The 17,015-nt window shown below is 39.3% G+C and overlaps 3 protein-coding genes across 4 annotated transcripts; 2 read left to right on the forward strand and 1 right to left on the reverse strand.

Annotated features, from left to right (window-relative positions):
- The first annotated feature begins 2,238 nt into the window (after positions 1-2,238).
- Positions 2,239-4,417, forward strand: mrpl51 (mitochondrial ribosomal protein L51). The gene is made up of 4 exons (XM_058648057.1): positions 2,239-2,412; positions 2,596-2,698; positions 3,562-3,669; positions 4,018-4,417. Exons 2-4 carry the CDS (start codon positions 2,608-2,610, stop codon positions 4,212-4,214), a joined length of 396 nt encoding a protein of 131 aa, XP_058504040.1. The 5' UTR covers positions 2,239-2,412; positions 2,596-2,607; the 3' UTR covers positions 4,215-4,417.
- Positions 4,418-5,539: 1,122 nt separating this feature from the next.
- On the forward strand, positions 5,540-9,822 carry LOC131471887 (synaptobrevin-like). Its single transcript, XM_058648681.1, has 5 exons — positions 5,540-6,168; positions 7,358-7,502; positions 7,776-7,934; positions 8,227-8,278; positions 8,988-9,822. Coding segments are annotated over exons 1-5 (375 nt in total). The 5' UTR covers positions 5,540-6,166; the 3' UTR covers positions 9,005-9,822.
- Positions 9,823-11,060: 1,238 nt separating this feature from the next.
- Positions 11,061-16,980, reverse strand: tapbpl (TAP binding protein like). Of its 2 annotated transcripts, none has more exons than XM_058648680.1 (8): positions 16,665-16,980; positions 15,073-15,279; positions 14,711-14,980; positions 14,053-14,253; positions 13,753-13,920; positions 13,558-13,661; positions 12,401-12,626; positions 11,061-11,385 (listed from the first exon to the last, which is right to left on the reverse strand). In XM_058648680.1, the coding sequence occupies exons 1-8, from the start codon at positions 16,711-16,713 to the stop codon at positions 11,318-11,320; spliced, it is 1,293 nt and encodes a 430-aa protein (XP_058504663.1). In that variant the 5' UTR covers positions 16,714-16,980; the 3' UTR covers positions 11,061-11,317. The 2 variants fall into 2 exon arrangements, with proteins under 2 accessions (XP_058504663.1, XP_058504662.1); XM_058648679.1 differs by having other exon boundaries at positions 11,063-11,385; positions 14,711-14,983.
- Positions 16,981-17,015: the final 35 nt, after the last annotated feature.

A 17,015-nucleotide genomic window follows, 5' to 3' on the forward strand; every position in this document is an offset into this window, starting at 1 on the left:
CATGTCACTGACAAGAGCAGAGAATAAGACGAAGAAGAATAAGACACATTTTCTGAATTATTCTAACCACAGCTGTGGTTGGTTGTCAATAAATGATATGAAGATGGCATGGTAATCTATTCTGAATGTGTAGGTGATGATAAGTAATGTTCCACTTAGTTTTACTGGCAGAGGAAGTAGAATGCTGATGACAAAAGCGTCTCAGACATTTTAAAATTTCTCATGTCAGCATTTTGTCCAGCGCTGTGTCATCAGATAAACACTTTAGCAAAAAGGGGGGTTATTCTAACATAAAACAGTAGATTTTAACGCATTAATTGACTTTTACCCAACTACTTTGTATTGGTTAATTTCATAAGCCTGTGCACAAGATAGTCAAAAGTTAAAGTGAAGTGTGCAGCCACGTCCTACACACTTACAGTAAAGACACCGACCTTTCACTGCACAGACGTTTGTGTGGTGTGTTATGTTAAAGTTGAATGTTTTGTCTTATTTAAATTTCCACATGCCTATCGACATCTTAGCAAGAACGAAATAAAGACAATGATTTGTGCAGCAGTTGTTTCTTTGAAAATGACAAATATTCCACCCAGTTCTTTTAAACAGTAAGAATGAAAGTAACCGATTGCGTCTCTCCCTCGCTGTGTGTGTGTGTGTGTGTAGGTGTGTGTGTGTGTGTGTGCGCGCGTGTGTGTGTGTGAGAGAGTCTACAATGACGTTAGAAGTACAAACATAAAACCAGAAGTACAAACACAACATAGAGGTAAGTATAGTGGAAATATTCCCCTATAACATATCATGGAGTTGTAGTAAAAGTACCAAATGTGTGCTATACTTTTATCATTACCATTAAGTCTATGAAGCAATAACTGCACTTTGTAGGTCAGCAGTTTCATGCTTTCAGTCTTTTTTGTCTTTTATTTTTGCTGACACTGCTTCAGAGAGAGCTGCACAGCTGTGTTTGTACACTGATTCTCTGTGAGCTGATGGACCCTTCTTCTGTTTCTATTATATAGAAACAGAGACTTACATTTTCTATTGTAAGTCGCTTTGGATAAAAGCGTCTGCTAAAGGACATGTAATGTAATGAAATGTAATATATGATTAAACGGAAAAAATTAAACTTGATAGAAGAAGGAAACATGGAAACATGGTTGAAAAGAACAGCAACAGGTAAAATCATGTGCAGTGTGATTGTAGATGTTATGATGGTCCAGTGGCAGGCATGAGTCAATTTGTGTTCCCAGATATTTAAAAACTGGTACCTGCTCAGTGGATTGCTTTGAAGATCTACGGCCCCTCTGGGATTATCCAGTCCAGGTCTGACAAGTCTAGTGTCTGACCTGGTCTAGTATGGAGGACCAAAAGGTCCAAAATTAAATAAATAAATACACCATTAAATAATTAATTAATTAAATAATTAAATAATTAAATAAATAAATAAATACATGCAATTATTTAATGACACATTTAATTATTTCATGACACATTTAATTAATTAATTAATTGTGGCCCTTTTGGTCCTCCATTGTCTAGTGTGGTCTAAAAAGCAGTAGAATGTCCCTTTTTTCTGTAAAATGTTTCACAAATTTGGAAACAGTGTTTTGAAGACCCCAAAACACTTCAATTCATTTACAAACTTAGTTGGGCCACATTATTAAACCGAGAAATTTAGCTAGGCCAGACATTTTCCACAGCCAGCAAACTGCAGGTGATGACAAATTTAAAACCAGCGCACATGCATGTAAGGCACATCCAAAAGTTTCTACACCTGAACAGAATCTGGAGTACTGTTTTACCACTTTGAAATAAAACTATTTTGGTCAGTCTGTCCTCAAAGTGCATGAAAGCAAAAAAAAAGTGCACAGTAGTAGCTTTAACAATAGTTTCTCTTTACAATTAAAAAAAAGAAATGAGATTATGAGCATAATATTAGCAACAGCAACTCTTTGAAATAAGATCAATATTTGTCACATATGATCCACACAAAGAGCATCTGTCAATGCTATCAAACCTATGAGGATTCACAGAGTGCTGCATTCATGGTCAGCACTAGTGTAGGAATTTATGTAGGAATCTTAAGGGACAGTGAAAAATGTTTGTCCAGTTGTTATTTTCCTGATTGTTTCTGGTAGTAACACTGGCCGGGCCACTAACAGGCGTATTCGCAGTCTGCTGCTTCAGCGCAACTAGCGCCCTCTGCTGGACCTACTTGCACAATTCGCTACCGATGACGCTGTGCATTGTGGGACACACCACAAGATGGACGCGGCCACTGGTAGCATGTCGCAGCCTCAGTGAATGTAGTTTTAAAACGTTCCATGTTTGTATGAGGTTATACTTATATATATATGCTGTTATCATAACAAAGAGGCAACATTGTCGCGAGGTTGTTGACTGACGTGTAAACAGGTATTTGTTATGCTTATACTCTAACATCATGTGCTAGCTAATGCTAAAGCTAAGGGTCAGTGTGGAGGAGTTAAAGAGTAAAAGCCGACTATCAAACGCTTAAAACACCATCACTTACAGTCGCAAAGGTAATGATATATGTATGAGAACACAGTTAACTGTTCTACGGACGTTTTATCGTAGAAAGCGTCGGACATGTCCGTTGTGGGAGGTTTGCTGAGAGCTGGAGCGTCCTTCTGTCGGAGTGCTGCGAGCCTGCTGCAGTCAGCGAGGACTGTGTCCACTGGTGAGCACTCAAACAACAACAACAACAACACACTCCTTCATTTCATCTCAAATTCATTTCAAATATTAACAGGAATTCGATGCATTTGAGAAGCAACTCGTAGTCAAATGTGTTATTTTGCTCGATATACGGCTTAAATCAAACCATCAGAAAGTGTGGGACGTTGCCCCCCGGTGACCCTTAGAGGTATTGCAGGCTCTAGAACGTTTGCTATGTTTATAACATTCATAGCAAATATCTTGGTACCAGGGTATGTGGTCTGAGTGGAGCTGATACATTTTGAGTGTGTAGAAAATGAAACAAATGATACATTAAAGAATAATAAAGAATCACCTAATCTCTCACTCCATCATAATCTAATCTCACTATACCAGTGTCTAAGTAAGAGTAGGATGATGAGAGTGCAAATTATTTTATTAAATCTGCCTCCTGTGAAGTCCGTAGCTGTCTTTGCTCAGCCTATTTACACCTCTGTATTTAAATGTTGGCGGTACTTGGAGAGATCCATACTTTCTTAGGTGGTACTTAGTATAAAAAGTTTGGGAAGCACTGGCAGATACATATATATATATATATATATATATATATATATATATATATATATATATATATACATATATATATATATATATGCACTGTGGAAATGATAAGCTTCTTAGTTATGGCCAAATTGTTAATTTCAGTTATTTTGGTCAATGTAGAAATCATGGTTTATATTATGATTAATTATAGGCAAACATTGTTTAAATGTAATTTGTTTACTTCAGTGTTCTGTGTTTGCTAATGTAAAAATCTTGGCATTGCTTTTAAATGTCCATTTATTGTTTTATTAATTCTGACTTGAAACCTTGTGTTGTTTGCAGGTTCATGCTGCCGCATCCGGATGCATGCCATCCCTCAGCCTAAGGTTGTGGACAGGTGGACTGAGAAGAGGAGCATGTATGGAGTTTATGATAACATAGGCATATTAGGCAAGTGTCCTGAACATGATTCACTTCATTAGAGATGGAAAATCTCTCCATATCAAGTTAAACTGGCCATCCCAGCCCAATAATTAAAACTATTTGGTATATAGTCTGCAACTAAGGATTAAGCTGTGGAAGTGGTTATATGATATGAAGAACAAAAGACATAAAAGTTTGTGTTAGTTCTTGTTTTGACTAAACAAGAATACAAAACAAGACTATAAACAGTGTGTATAGTCTTACCAGAACTGTAACAAATGCAATTATAATTTTAAATACATAGATCTATTATCAGCGTCCTAAGCTAAGTCTAAGACTGTCCATAAAGTGATACTCTTATTTTTGTGCCTGCAGGAGATTTTAAAGCTCACCCCAAAGACATTATCAAGGCCCCCTGCTGGTTGAAGGGTTTCAGAGGTAATGAACTGCAGCGACTAATTCGGAAGAGGAAGTTGGTGGGAGAAAGAATGATGACTCTGGACAGACACAACATGGAGAAGAGGATCAATTTCCTCTACAGACGCTTAAATCGCACTGGCAAACATCGCTAAAGCTAAAGACTGTTTAAGTCTTAGCTTTGTTTATTCCTCTTCTCAATGTATATTGAAGGTTTTTTGTTATTTACTGTTTATTTTTCAAACATTTATTGGTTGTCTTTGAACTTATTATGGACTCACGATAATGATTGTCTTGACAAACAAATGACATGAGATAAAAGCCTGAAAATACTTTAATAAAACAGATTTGAAAAGAAGCCTTGTTAGTTTGTTTTTTAACCAAAGTCGAAGATTTTTTGTAAGAGTGAACACTGTCATTTTTGTTAATTGTTAATACTAAAATATAAAAGTTCCTTGCCTGAGTTTGGCCGAAAGACTATAAACTGAACTATAAAACCAAACAAAGTGTACACAGTTTTTCATGATGTACTGAGGTCATTGGCACTTAGAATGTTGCTGTAACAGGCTCCAGTCTTCTGGAAAGACTTTAAATAAGACTGTTAATGAAGAGCATGTATTTTGACCTCACTGTATGCACAGGGGCAGTGTTGGATTGAAACAAGAGAAAGGAACGTTTTTAGATAACGTCACTGTCTTAAACTGTTGGGAAAGTACATATATATATATATATATATGATGTGTCAAACGGGTTGTGAGATATTGAATTAACAGAAAAAAACTATTATTTTGTGGCTCATATTTATATTATACCTTTGCCAAGAGTTTTTTTTTATATATGTTTTTACTCTGAGTAATAACTCTGGGGGATAGGTTATGGTCAATTGAAGAAATGGGTAGTTTTTGTTGGTGATCTGGATCTGAGATCAATTTTTTAATTTATTTTTCTAAAGCAGCAAAGGGTCTGTGTCACTGTTAAGTTGGGGCGAAATCCAGATCTTGTTTTTCAGTGTCTTATGTTGGTTTAACCAACACTGGTCTACATTTCAGTGGATGTGAAAACAGCAACACATGTGCGGACTGTGGTGTCCACATGTGTCCTTTGTTTTTGTCCCGAGACTCGTGCACCTGTCCCCAGTGACCACTGTGTCTCCTGTCACTTCTCTGAAATACTGTATGCAGATGGTGAAAATCAAAATGGAAAATGTATAGATTCAAGGGCAGCAGCAGAAATGAAACAGAGAGATGTGATCCAGGATGAGCAGGAGCAGGAGGAGGAGGAGGGGCTGGGAGAATCCCAGGCCAGGGAGGAAACAGTCGAGTCAACACTGTATAGGCATCATGCACTGTACCGCAGTGTCGTCCTGCCGCCCCATCTACTCTGAGAGCTGCAGTACTGCGAAGTGTGAGGAGAGCGAGAGAGGGAGGGGGGAGGGGAGGGGAGGGGGGAGGAGGGAGGAGGGGGTACCGCACTGTCGATACGAGTCCAAGTGGAGGAAGCAGGAGCAGAGACGCATTATTGCAGTAGCCTACAGAGCCACAACACTTTGCGCGGACGGAACGCGCACAGAGAGAGAGAGAGAAAGAAAAAGAAAGAGGAGGAGGGGGTTAAAGAAATCAGCTGAATTTCATGACTGGACTTTTTCATTCATTCTCCTCTTTTAAAAAAAAAATTCACGCAGTTTTTCCAGCAGCTTCAGACGCTTCTGACTGAGGCAGCCGCGTGTCTGTGAGGACGCATCATCACCACCATCATCAGCATCACCAGGAGCATCGAGCTGCAGGAACCTGAAGTGGATTTGTGACTTTCCTCCTCCTCCTCCTCCTCCTCCAGCTTCTCCGGCTCACTCGTCCGCACAGTATTGCGGCACTTGGCCACAGAGAATCCGCTCTGCTCCACTGCGCCAACAACAACCTCCATTTTCCTTTTTTCATCAAAGCCTGGACTTTGTTCGGAACCACTGCCCACAAACCCAGTCTCTTTCGTCCCCTCTGTGATCTTTCATCTCTCTTTTTCCTGTCGTGGTGGTACTTCAGACCCTCCCTCCCTCGCTCCCTCTCCTCCCTCCCTCCGCTGCCGTGCGTCACTTCTAACAGCTGCATAGAAGATGTGAGTATTAATGCGGCTTTTCTGCTGCGCTTTTTCCCCCTTTACCTTCCACACAATAACAAACGCAGCATCTATAACCTGGAGCTGCACACGCACGCGTTTATAAACTAATGTTGATTTGCTTGTTTTATGTTTTCAGTCAAACTGAACTGGTTTCTCTCCGCTTGAGTGATTTTGCTGACGCAAGTGAAATTTTCCAGTCACATCTTCACTAAATAATGTATTGTAGAGTTGGCTGTTTTCACTCTTCAATGTTCAGACCGTGTTAAAACTTAAATCATCTCATAACACAGTATTTCCTCTTTAATGTTTTCTCTTAATTGTGATTTTTACGTGTATTCTTGCTTTGTATTATATTGGCCCTGTGTCATTTGCCCTGTTTCTGTTGTGCGCACTTTTCTGCTGTTTTAAAATAGTTGCAGTATTTATTTATTTTTAAAACCTGTAAAATACGGTGTTATAATACATGAGGTTATTATGGATTAGTTTGTAGGCTGCTTGATGACGAGAAACATTCATGTCACTGATGAGACTCAGACTCTTTGGTTCTTCATCTGTAAATGTATATTTCTTGGCCTCCAGGACTGACAGAGTGATTTGTATGAAACTGACCTGCAGCTGAGTCAGTGCTGCTCCTGAGCTGCTCAGCTTTGTGTCCCCTGTTCTCTACATGTTCCTCTTCCCTCTGCTGGTTTAACCCATTCCTCTTTTACTGCAAATCACTTTCCATCCTCAACTTCTCTCTTGCTATCACTGTACAATCCAACACTCTGAAATCCATCATATAATATTCTCTCCTCTCTTTTTTTCTCCCCTAAAATGTCTGGATTCTTTCTCTTAAACCAAATATGTCCTTCCCATTCCTCGCTTTCCATCTTGTGTCCTAGATTGTATCCCCTTTCCTTTAAACCTCATTTTAAATCCTAACCCTCTTCTCTCACCTGCTCATCTTTTCTCTCTCTCTTTTATTTCCCTCATTCCTCGCTCTACATCTACATCTCTCTTCTGCATATGCAGTTTTTCTCTTTTCATCTTCTTTTGCTGCATCTAACTGAATCCATGTTCTCCTTCAAACGATTGACACAAAACCTTTTCACCTTATCTACCTGCCTTATTAGTTAGCAGCTTAGTGAACTGTATATTATTGTTATATTTCATTCCTCCTCCTCCTTCACGTGCTTCGTCTCAGGTCTGCCCCAGATGCTGCCCCAGCTGGAGCCCCTGGTGCTCCTGGAGCCCCTGGTGCAGATGGAGGCCCAGCTGGCCCACCTCCAGGCCCACCCAACACCTCCAGCAACCGCAGGCTACAGCAGACTCAGGCCCAAGTCGAGGAGGTGAGCTGACCCAGACCAGACTAAGATAGAGAATCTCATCATCAAATACAAAGAGCCAAACCAAGTGTAAAATACTGTACGTCAGAGCTGTTCTCGTGTTTTTTTCTTACCAGCCTCTGCTATAAACTGCAAATGGACTTAGACTACTTATTTATTCATGCTTGTAATTTACAGCACACTATCTTCAGAAACTCCGTAACTGTGTTATTGTTCCTGTCATCTCCCCTCCACACCACTCCCAAATGCTTTCTCATCCTCGTCACTGTGGGCTAGGTGGTGGACATCATGCGGGTGAACGTGGACAAGGTTTTGGAAAGGGACCAGAAGCTCTCAGAGCTGGATGACAGAGCGGATGCTCTCCAAGCCGGAGCCTCTCAGTTCGAGAGCTGTGCAGCAAAGCTAAAGAACAAGTACTGGTGGAAGAACTGCAAGGTAGCTACATTAGTGAGGGTCCATTAAACAGACACTGAAATAAACTCATCATGTATTCACATTATGTCTGTTAGTATCTACTGTTGTGTATATAATGTGAATTAGCTGCAACATAGGATTCAAATTAAGAGTAAAAGTGCTATGGAGGTCTGAACAGATGCTTCATTGTAGAGTTCAAACTAGAGACTGAGAAATAAGCAGAACAAGACTCTCCGGTGTCCTATTTAGTTTTGTAATCACATGAAGTTATTGTATATAGATGCTCCATTATAGTGTCTTTGTCTTCTTTCAGATGATGATCATGATGGGCATCATTGGAGTCATTGTGGTTGGAATAATATTCTGTGAGTAGTGGATACACTTCTGTCATGTTGTTGAGAAGTGCAAGTGTTTATGAACATATGACTTTATTTATCATTATTTTAAAGGGGGAATTATCATTACATTTTATCTTAATGATTACATGTACATTTATAAATGCATATAAATGTAATCTTATTGGTCGAAAGTCTCAGCCTTTATCAGCTGCGTTTGGCTCCAGCTCCACCCGTGACCCTCGTGTGAAGGATAAAGTGGTAGAAAATGGATGGATGAATGGTTGAGAGAGCGAGAGAGAGAGAGAGAGAGAGAGAGAGAGAGATGAGTTTTTACAAAAATATACACTTATTTTTAATGTCACCGTATCATTATTACACATTGGCTTTCCTCCACATTTGCCATTTTACATTTAGAAAACACACCAGCTATTTATAATATGATGGCATGTAGTGTGGATGTGTCTGTGCAGCTCATTTTACAGGAAATGAAAGTGCCTAGATTGTTGTTATCTTATGATGGATGCCAGCAGGTATAAAGCAGCGTGATATGTTTTCATTTCTTCTCAAACATGGCCACATCTGTCTTGCCCTCTTCTGCTCTGATTCTTAATTATTCAGGACTTCTCGTGACCAAGTTTTTGTTGAAACCTGTAAATACAATATCAGCGAGAGTTTTCTGTTTAGTTTTAAGTGACTTAATCTTAGACTAATGACTTCCTCTCTTCTTCATCCACAGTATACTTCTTCTACTGAACTCAGCCCATCCGTTTAGATGGGTATGGACTTAAGAATGATACAAGAGGGAAGAGGGAAAAGAAGAATGCAACTCCTCCCCCTTTTATCTGTCCTCTCCTCCCTCTTTTCACAGTCTTCCATCAAACCATCTTGCACTTAAACATGACTCCAGTGTTTGTAGGTGTCTCTGCTTTCTTTGTCCCCCTTTCCCCTCCCTTGTTTTTGCTTTCTTCCACTGGTTTGACGTGAAGTCACACTCACTCTCTCCTGCCTCTGCACCTCATGTGCTATTGAAGGTCGCAGCAGGCAGAGAGAAAGGTGAGGAAGAAAGGGAACGAGGGAGAGAGAGAGAGAGAGAGAGAGAGAGAGAGAGAATCCCTGTGACGGGAACACGTGGGGCGAAGCCCAATGAACGGAGCTTTGGGGGCAAATGTTCAACGTACAGAGGGTGAACGTGTGCAGCGAGATTGAACCAGTCCTTTCTACACCCGATACACCAAAGCTTGTTCATATTAACGTTTTTGAAAGTCCTGCATTTGTAAATTGATACTGACAAGACAAAACTAACACACTCTGTCTCATTTCTGCTTATTAACACAAGGTCATGTTAGATTAAGATTATGCTCAACTTTGTTGTAAGCGTAAGTATTTGTGATCCAAAAACACAGTAGCATATAGCTTTTTCCAAGTTTAGCTGATTAGGGCTTTTATTAGTGAGTTTCATTTACTTTCCTGTCTAACATTTTCTCTTGCGTAGCTTCTTATTTCTCCAGTGTTTAGTATAAGTGAAGTAGATGAAGTGACTGTGTAAGAATAGTAGTTTTTTCTTTTTCTTTTTTTTAAAAAAAAGGAAGAATTCAGGGAACGATAGTAAAAGCATAGAAACTTTTTTTTCTGTCTAAATGAGTGAAATATTTCTCGACTGATAAGAAGTTATTGACAAAGTAGTTCCTTAGTGATGGTCGATTTTGTACTGGGGGTTTCGTACCACAGGAGGTGGTATGGTCAGTAGCAGCAAGGTGAACAGACGAGCAGCCACTTACAGACAATCTAACGTACACATGAACTGACCGCTCCGGCCCAGAGGAAGGTCTCTCAACTCTGACTTCCAGCGAGTCAAAGCCATAGACAGACGAGTGTGTCGTGTCACATTTCAAACAGGTACAAATGTCCACTTGATTCAAGAGTCCTGCTGAAAAAGTCTTTGATTGATTGTGGTTTAAGTCGACTTGATCTAAAAAAAAAGATAAAAAGAAAAATCGGAGCCATTCATTCCCTCACCCCGATCCACCCCGATCACATGACAACAGACTCACCTTCAGTCCAGTCACGGCCTAAATGAGGCGTTTGTTTCTAACTTGCATGGCAAACGGTGTCCATAGTTTTACCTTTTTGTGTGACCTGTGTATCTGCCATCTCTGAATCTAACTGCCGACTGTACATTTTCTTTCGTTAGTGGTATTATGGACCTATGTATATTTTCAGATCTGATAATTACTGCTTATGCAATGCAATGATGCTGAAGAGTTTGCCAAGACTTAAATTTACTTGCTTTAAGAAAAACAAAACAATATTCAGAGACTGAAATCATCTACTACTATTGTGACCTGTTAAAAACATGTAGTATTGTACAAGTACAACTATAGTGCACATCTGTCAGACTATGCTCCTGAATGTGTTTATAAATTCTTTCAGGTTTTTAGGGAGTTGTTGGAGAAAAGAAAAGCTATTTATTTTCTCTCTTTTCAGACTGATTTGGAGAGTGGATACGATTGTGAAAATATGAAGAAACTTATGCATTTATGTATGATTGTAGCAGTTTTCCAAAATTATCTGGTGATATTTTACAATATCACCAGATAATTGACACATCAGATATGAAAATGTGAGATTTACAACCTGAAAATGCAGTAAGAAATGCAAGTGGAATTGCGAAAAATAAATGCATGCTTACCACTTTTGCTGATGCCAATAAAGAAATCATCAATAAAACTGATGATTCATCGTTGTTTCATTTTTTTTTTCTTTATTGAACCAGTATGAACATGGTTATTTTCACAACAAATGCTGTACATTAGACAAATGTACACAACACAGCGACATATTAAAATACAACTATTTTCCACACTTTGGCAACTGGTAGGGCCTCCAGAGTCCCAAATATAAGTATTGAAATGGTAAAAAAGTTGATTTTGCATAATATGTCCCCTTTAACAGAATTACATTTATTACAGTATTTACTTATTGTAAAAACTGACGAATAACTTAAAGACTCACAAATGACACAAAGGAAGAGCTCAAGTTGAAGTCGGGATAATCTACCAGAAAAACTTATTTCATAACCTGGTAGAAGAAAATGACAGTGATGATGAGGAAACCCAGAATCCACCGATAGGAATCTGCAGAGAGAAAGACGAGCGTTAACATCCGGCTCAAGACAGTAAATGTACTGCAAATCAGCCACATTTCAACATGAAAACGTCAACAAATCCACTGTGTATTACAATTTGCTCAAATATTATATTTAGCGATTTCTAAATGTTGACATACACTAAGACTCTCTGCAGCATAACAATATTTATTCTTCACAAATAGTTTATTGTGACAAAATAACCCGTTTACATCTGTGCTGTTTAAACTACAGCTGTTTGGCTTAGCTTAGTATGAAGACTTTTCTTTTCTTTTCTTTTTAACACCTCAGTTTTTGTATAGATATAAATTTGTGTGTATTTCTGCAGTGACCTGTCGACCTGCCTGAAAATCACTTGAGTAATGCAAGTAAACACAAATGATCCAAGGACGCTGATTTCTTGATTAATACAATGTGACAAATCACTTTTCACCCCACTGCACTGGCGGGTATGTGTTCTTACTTTTAGTTTAATCAAGGGCACTGTTTACCTCAGGTTTTCCAGTCCATATTCAAATATCTTGTTACATTTACATTTAATAAAGAGTGTGTTTTTAAAAAGACAATGCAGAGCTTATACATTAAAATTTTAACTCTGGGTTAAGCAAGAAAATTCTGGAGATGATGTACAAGCATCTGCATGTTTCAGTACAGTACGTTGTCTTGGGCTTCACGTGGTCAATACTGCAAGCCAAATCCTAGGGAAACCACAGACGCAGCAAAGTGACAAGTATGCTGAGCATCAAACAGAAGACTTTTGGTTTTCCTTCAGTAAGGAGTTTTAGACTTGATGATTCACAAAAAAAAAAAATAAAACATGTCTACAAGAAATCGCAGTGCCGTTAAATCATTCAATTATGGAGCCTGGGTTTTATTGTCCATAGTGGAAATCCAAGCGCTTCAGGCTTTGCTGTCCTTCTTTTTGAACAGTCATTTGTATTTGTATTTGTATTTCCCACAAACACCAAACTGTTCCCTATAAAGACAACAAACATAGTTTATACCTGGTTGTGGACTTTGTACCAACACGCTCACAGAGAGCGGAGTGTCCAGGGCTGGGTGAGACACCATGCAAATGATTTTGGTGCCTGGGGAGACAGTGGGGGGCACAGCAAGGTGGGACGACAGGGAGAATGTCCCATCAGCATGCTGTCGATGGCTGGAAAGAGAGCCCTGATTCGGAAAGACGACGTGCTCTGTAGCGGTCGGAGAGAGATAAAACCATTCCATCTGAAGGGCAGAAGGAAACAGACAGTTATGAGCCACAGACAGTTAGGATCACTCTGTGTCTATGGCTTCATCCTCCACAATCCACCGCAGGACAAACACACAGAGACAAACAACCACTCACTCTCACATTCACACCTACAGTCAATTTGAAGAGTCCAATTAACCTCTGCATGTTTTTGGACTGTGGGAGGAAACCACAGAACCTGGAGAAAACACACACGGACATGCAAACTCTACACACTTAAGATTAGTAACTCAATCAAATATTGTCGCCTTAGTCAGATTGTAAATCAATCAATCTGTAAATGAGGAAGTATGCTCAGAGCTCATTTACTGTGTGTGATTTCTAGATGTAAAATATATAGGGATGAACAAATGCTTATTCTATTTCTGGTCAAAAACAAATAATAACCAGTGACGTGGTGACGTCCCACATAACAATCTGCAGTTCCATTATAAAGCCTCCAGAATCACCATTTGACCAGTGCCATGCTGACATTTGCAACTGAAGCTCAGAAGTGTCACCTGCACCCTGGCTCCTACTGGACAATACCAGCTGTCAATCACACTGCTGTCCACAGGTTATTACAATAATTTTCATTTTTGGGGACAGCAGCTCACTGGACACTGGACATATTGTGATTACTGTCCAACCCTCTCTAAACAGAGCCCAGTCATTCTGTTGATTTCACTTATTATTGAACAATAAAGCCAAAATCCTGCCAAATGCACTATTACTACCCGAAGACCCTCATCGGGTAGATTTTAAATGTTTGTTGTCTCTACGTTTATAATCCATTAAGGACTTCAAATGCCATGAGAACGTTATAAACTGAAGTTTACATTGATTTTATGTCTTTCTTTGATGTTGGTGATGGTAAAAAGTGATATTATACAGTATAAGGCTTCATCTAAATACATAGTTACAGACCTGAGCATCCAGGGGATAGTATTTACTGCAGTGACAGCTCAGTGTCTGCGGGGACTCTGTCTTCAAAACCAGCTTCTCCTCTGAGAGTGAGACACTGGGTGGTTCTGAAAAATGATGACAAACAGAGGATTGTTTTCAAAGTCCCTCTGTTGTAGATGCTCTGGATTTGAGAGATCAGATTATTGTACCACTTACGATGAACATGGAGTTTAATGACTTGCTGTGCGTGGAAACGGCCTAAACTGACGGTGCAGATGTACGTCCCCTCATCAGAAACCTTCAGCTTGTTCAGAGTCACAGAGACATTACCCTCACTAACAACCTGGGTGGCATCCATTCTCAAGTCTCTCTTGTCTGAATACACTGAAAACAGAATGAGACACATGTTGACCTAACTGATGAAACCATCATATACCAGGTTAAACCCACATGCATGTTCAGTGAATGTGAGACGTCTTGACCACTGACTGTTCCTTTTTGAACTACAGCACTTACCCACTGTGTTTCCATCTGCATTATCCAACCTTGTCCTCATTTCAAGCATCCTGCGCCCCTTCCCTCTGTGCTGCAGTCGCCATTCAATGCTCACTTCCTGCATTAACAGTATTTCATGCTGCTTGAAACCACAGTGGAGGAGGACGTCGCCTCTCAGCGGCGCAGGTACAGACGTAATGTGGGAAAACACCATGAATATCACTGGAGGACGGGGAAAAAAACAGCAGCAGGGACACCGGGATGAAGAATCTTATTGCCCGCCAAACATAAAGCTAGGAATTGAAAAGATTCAGTGAAATGATTCATGTATTAAAGCATCAAAGTGTAAGGAAGTAATCAGACTTCCTTACACTTGCCTTTCGCATGTGCTTCAGGGAACTATAGTGGCCTTTGCATACCAGAAAGGATGTAAACACTTTTTTAATAACTGTCTCCACTACACTCCTTTTTTTATTTTACAGAGCCAATCTCCGATGGTGTAGTAAGCTTCAAAAAGCATGTACTGGCTGGTTTGTCCATCCAGGCTACTGTAGAAACATGGCAACAAACGATGGTGGCCTCCACAAAACAATGCCCTTACTTAAAGTACATAAAATCAGCTTATGTTAAGGCTAAAAAAAATAATAAAAAATAGTTCTATATATGCAGTGCAGCTCACCCTCAGTCAGCAGTGTGCCTGCCTGGCTGAGCGGCAGACCCAGCTTGGGTTGCACCAGCGTTGTGTGGTTCTTCTCTATCACCAAGGTCTGCAGAATCAGTGAAGTGCTGAACTGAACTTCTTCAACATCAAGTGACACCATGAAGTAGGCTGGAGAGGAACTTCCCTCTGATCCATGCGGAGTGTAATGGCTTATTTCACACATCACTTCCTGATCATTGCAGTCAGCATGGAGCAACACCTCTATATGGGGGATCTCAACTGATGACACTGCTGCAGAGGAAAGGAGAGGTTCAACACAGTTTGTCTTCATATCTCAACCAATTTTACTTGTGAAGAAGGTGGGTGGGGTGCGGGGGGACCTTTGGCCTCGAACAGGATGTGGTCTGGATCAGGGACTGAGGGTGGGACAAACGGAGTGAGTGTTTCCAGCGATTCGTCGAGGGTCACTGCCACATCGCGAAAGACAAGAGTAGCTGGAGATCGTGCGAAGGCTGGTCCCATTCTTCCCATTCCAGCTCCCTCCTCCACCAGGTTGCACGACAGTACCACATCTGCGACTCCAGCAGCTGAGAAACAAAGGGGAGGATAGATAAAGATTTATTCTAGTGATGTCTTAAAAAAATGTAATTTAACCATGACTATATAAGTTATCCATTTTTACTTAATTGTATTTACCAAATGATAACCTGCATTCCATATTTTGTAGGTCTACATTTTTATCATAGTTTCCTAATTGAACACAGTTGCCTTTTCGATTACCTAGTGATTTGTTGATCTTTGCTTATTCATTGATTGGTTGTTTGGTTCATAAAATGTAAAGATTGAGATTGCAACAAAAGGAGGACTCCTCCATTTGCCCCTCCCTTTCCCAAGTGCACCAGGGAAACCGTGCCGTGGCGAGGCGAGTAGAGCCAGCGGAAATGTGCCATAAAAGTTTAACCAGTTATACAAACATATTGATGGGGGTTATATGAAATGTAAACAAAGTGACAATGTTACATACTGCACCTTTAAAGATGACATCAGGGACCTTCTATTAAAGAAACACTCAAAGCCATGGATTATCACAGAGTCGGCCCATGGCATTAGTAAACTGAACACCTGCTTAGGGCCCCGTGTTCACCAGAGGGCCCCTAGAGCATTTAATTATGTTATTGTTTGTGCATAATGGTGAGTCTTTAGCACATTTACATATGTTTTCAGACATATGTTCTTAAACCATTTTTACTTGTTTCAGATTCTTCAAGTATTTGATCATTTTATTTAATACTGTATTTTGGGAGTTATTTGACTTTTATTGTAGTGTTATGTTTTTATTTCTACTTTAATATCTAATGATAATGTAATAGTATCATTTAATATAGTTAATTTGTGGGTCACTTTAATTGTATGTAGGTACTATTATATACATATATACTATAATATACATATATACATATATTATAATATATGTATATATATATATATATATATATATATATATATAAAATGTATAATATATATATTTTTCTTAGTTTTGTGCCATTTTAAATACTAATCAACCATTCTTCTAACATTGCTACCATTTTAGTTTCCATTTTAGTTTCCATTTTAGTTTCCATTTTAGAATCCTCCCAGAAGCATCATGCTTATATACTTGCTGGAATATCAATATAACTGATGCTTCTGAATTTCTCTTTGAGATGAATAAAGTATCTATCTATCTATCTATCCATCCATCTATCTTAATTTAGTAATCATAATCTATAGATTATACATGGACTTCAGACAAAAATCATATGTTTTACACTGGCTATAAGATCAATTATTAGAAGGTGTATTATAAAGGTGTTTTTTTTTATGAATTTACACGTAATTAATGCAGATGATTTTGTTTGATAGGAAATTGGCAAGCCCCATTTCCTTAAAACATTCATCACTGATCTGAGACTTTATTTATTCATATTCTTACCACAAACGCACGTCTGGAAGAATCCAAACAAAATGACTTCAATCATCATCTTGAAGTCTGATTCCGTTGTTGTTTGTAAGGTTTCAGCTCGAGGAACATTAAAAAATAAATAAAGTGAACACAAACGCAGCACTTTCGCTTTTGATTCTATCTCAGCTGCAGCGAAAACAACAGACTGCGCCAAAACTGTTTAGTCTTTCTTTATCCTGATGAACAGCAGGCGCATTCTGATAAATATAAAGTCTAAGCTAAGAGACAAACTTGTGAGGTAGAAGAGCTGATATGTTCACCCGTGTGTGTGTGTGTGCGTGCGTGCGTGCGGGGAACACACGCAGCAGCGGAAGAGTAAAA

Source organism: Solea solea, chromosome 13 (genome assembly GCF_958295425.1).
Source record: "Solea solea chromosome 13, fSolSol10.1, whole genome shotgun sequence".
Taxonomy (NCBI): Eukaryota; Metazoa; Chordata; class Actinopteri; order Pleuronectiformes; family Soleidae; genus Solea; species Solea solea.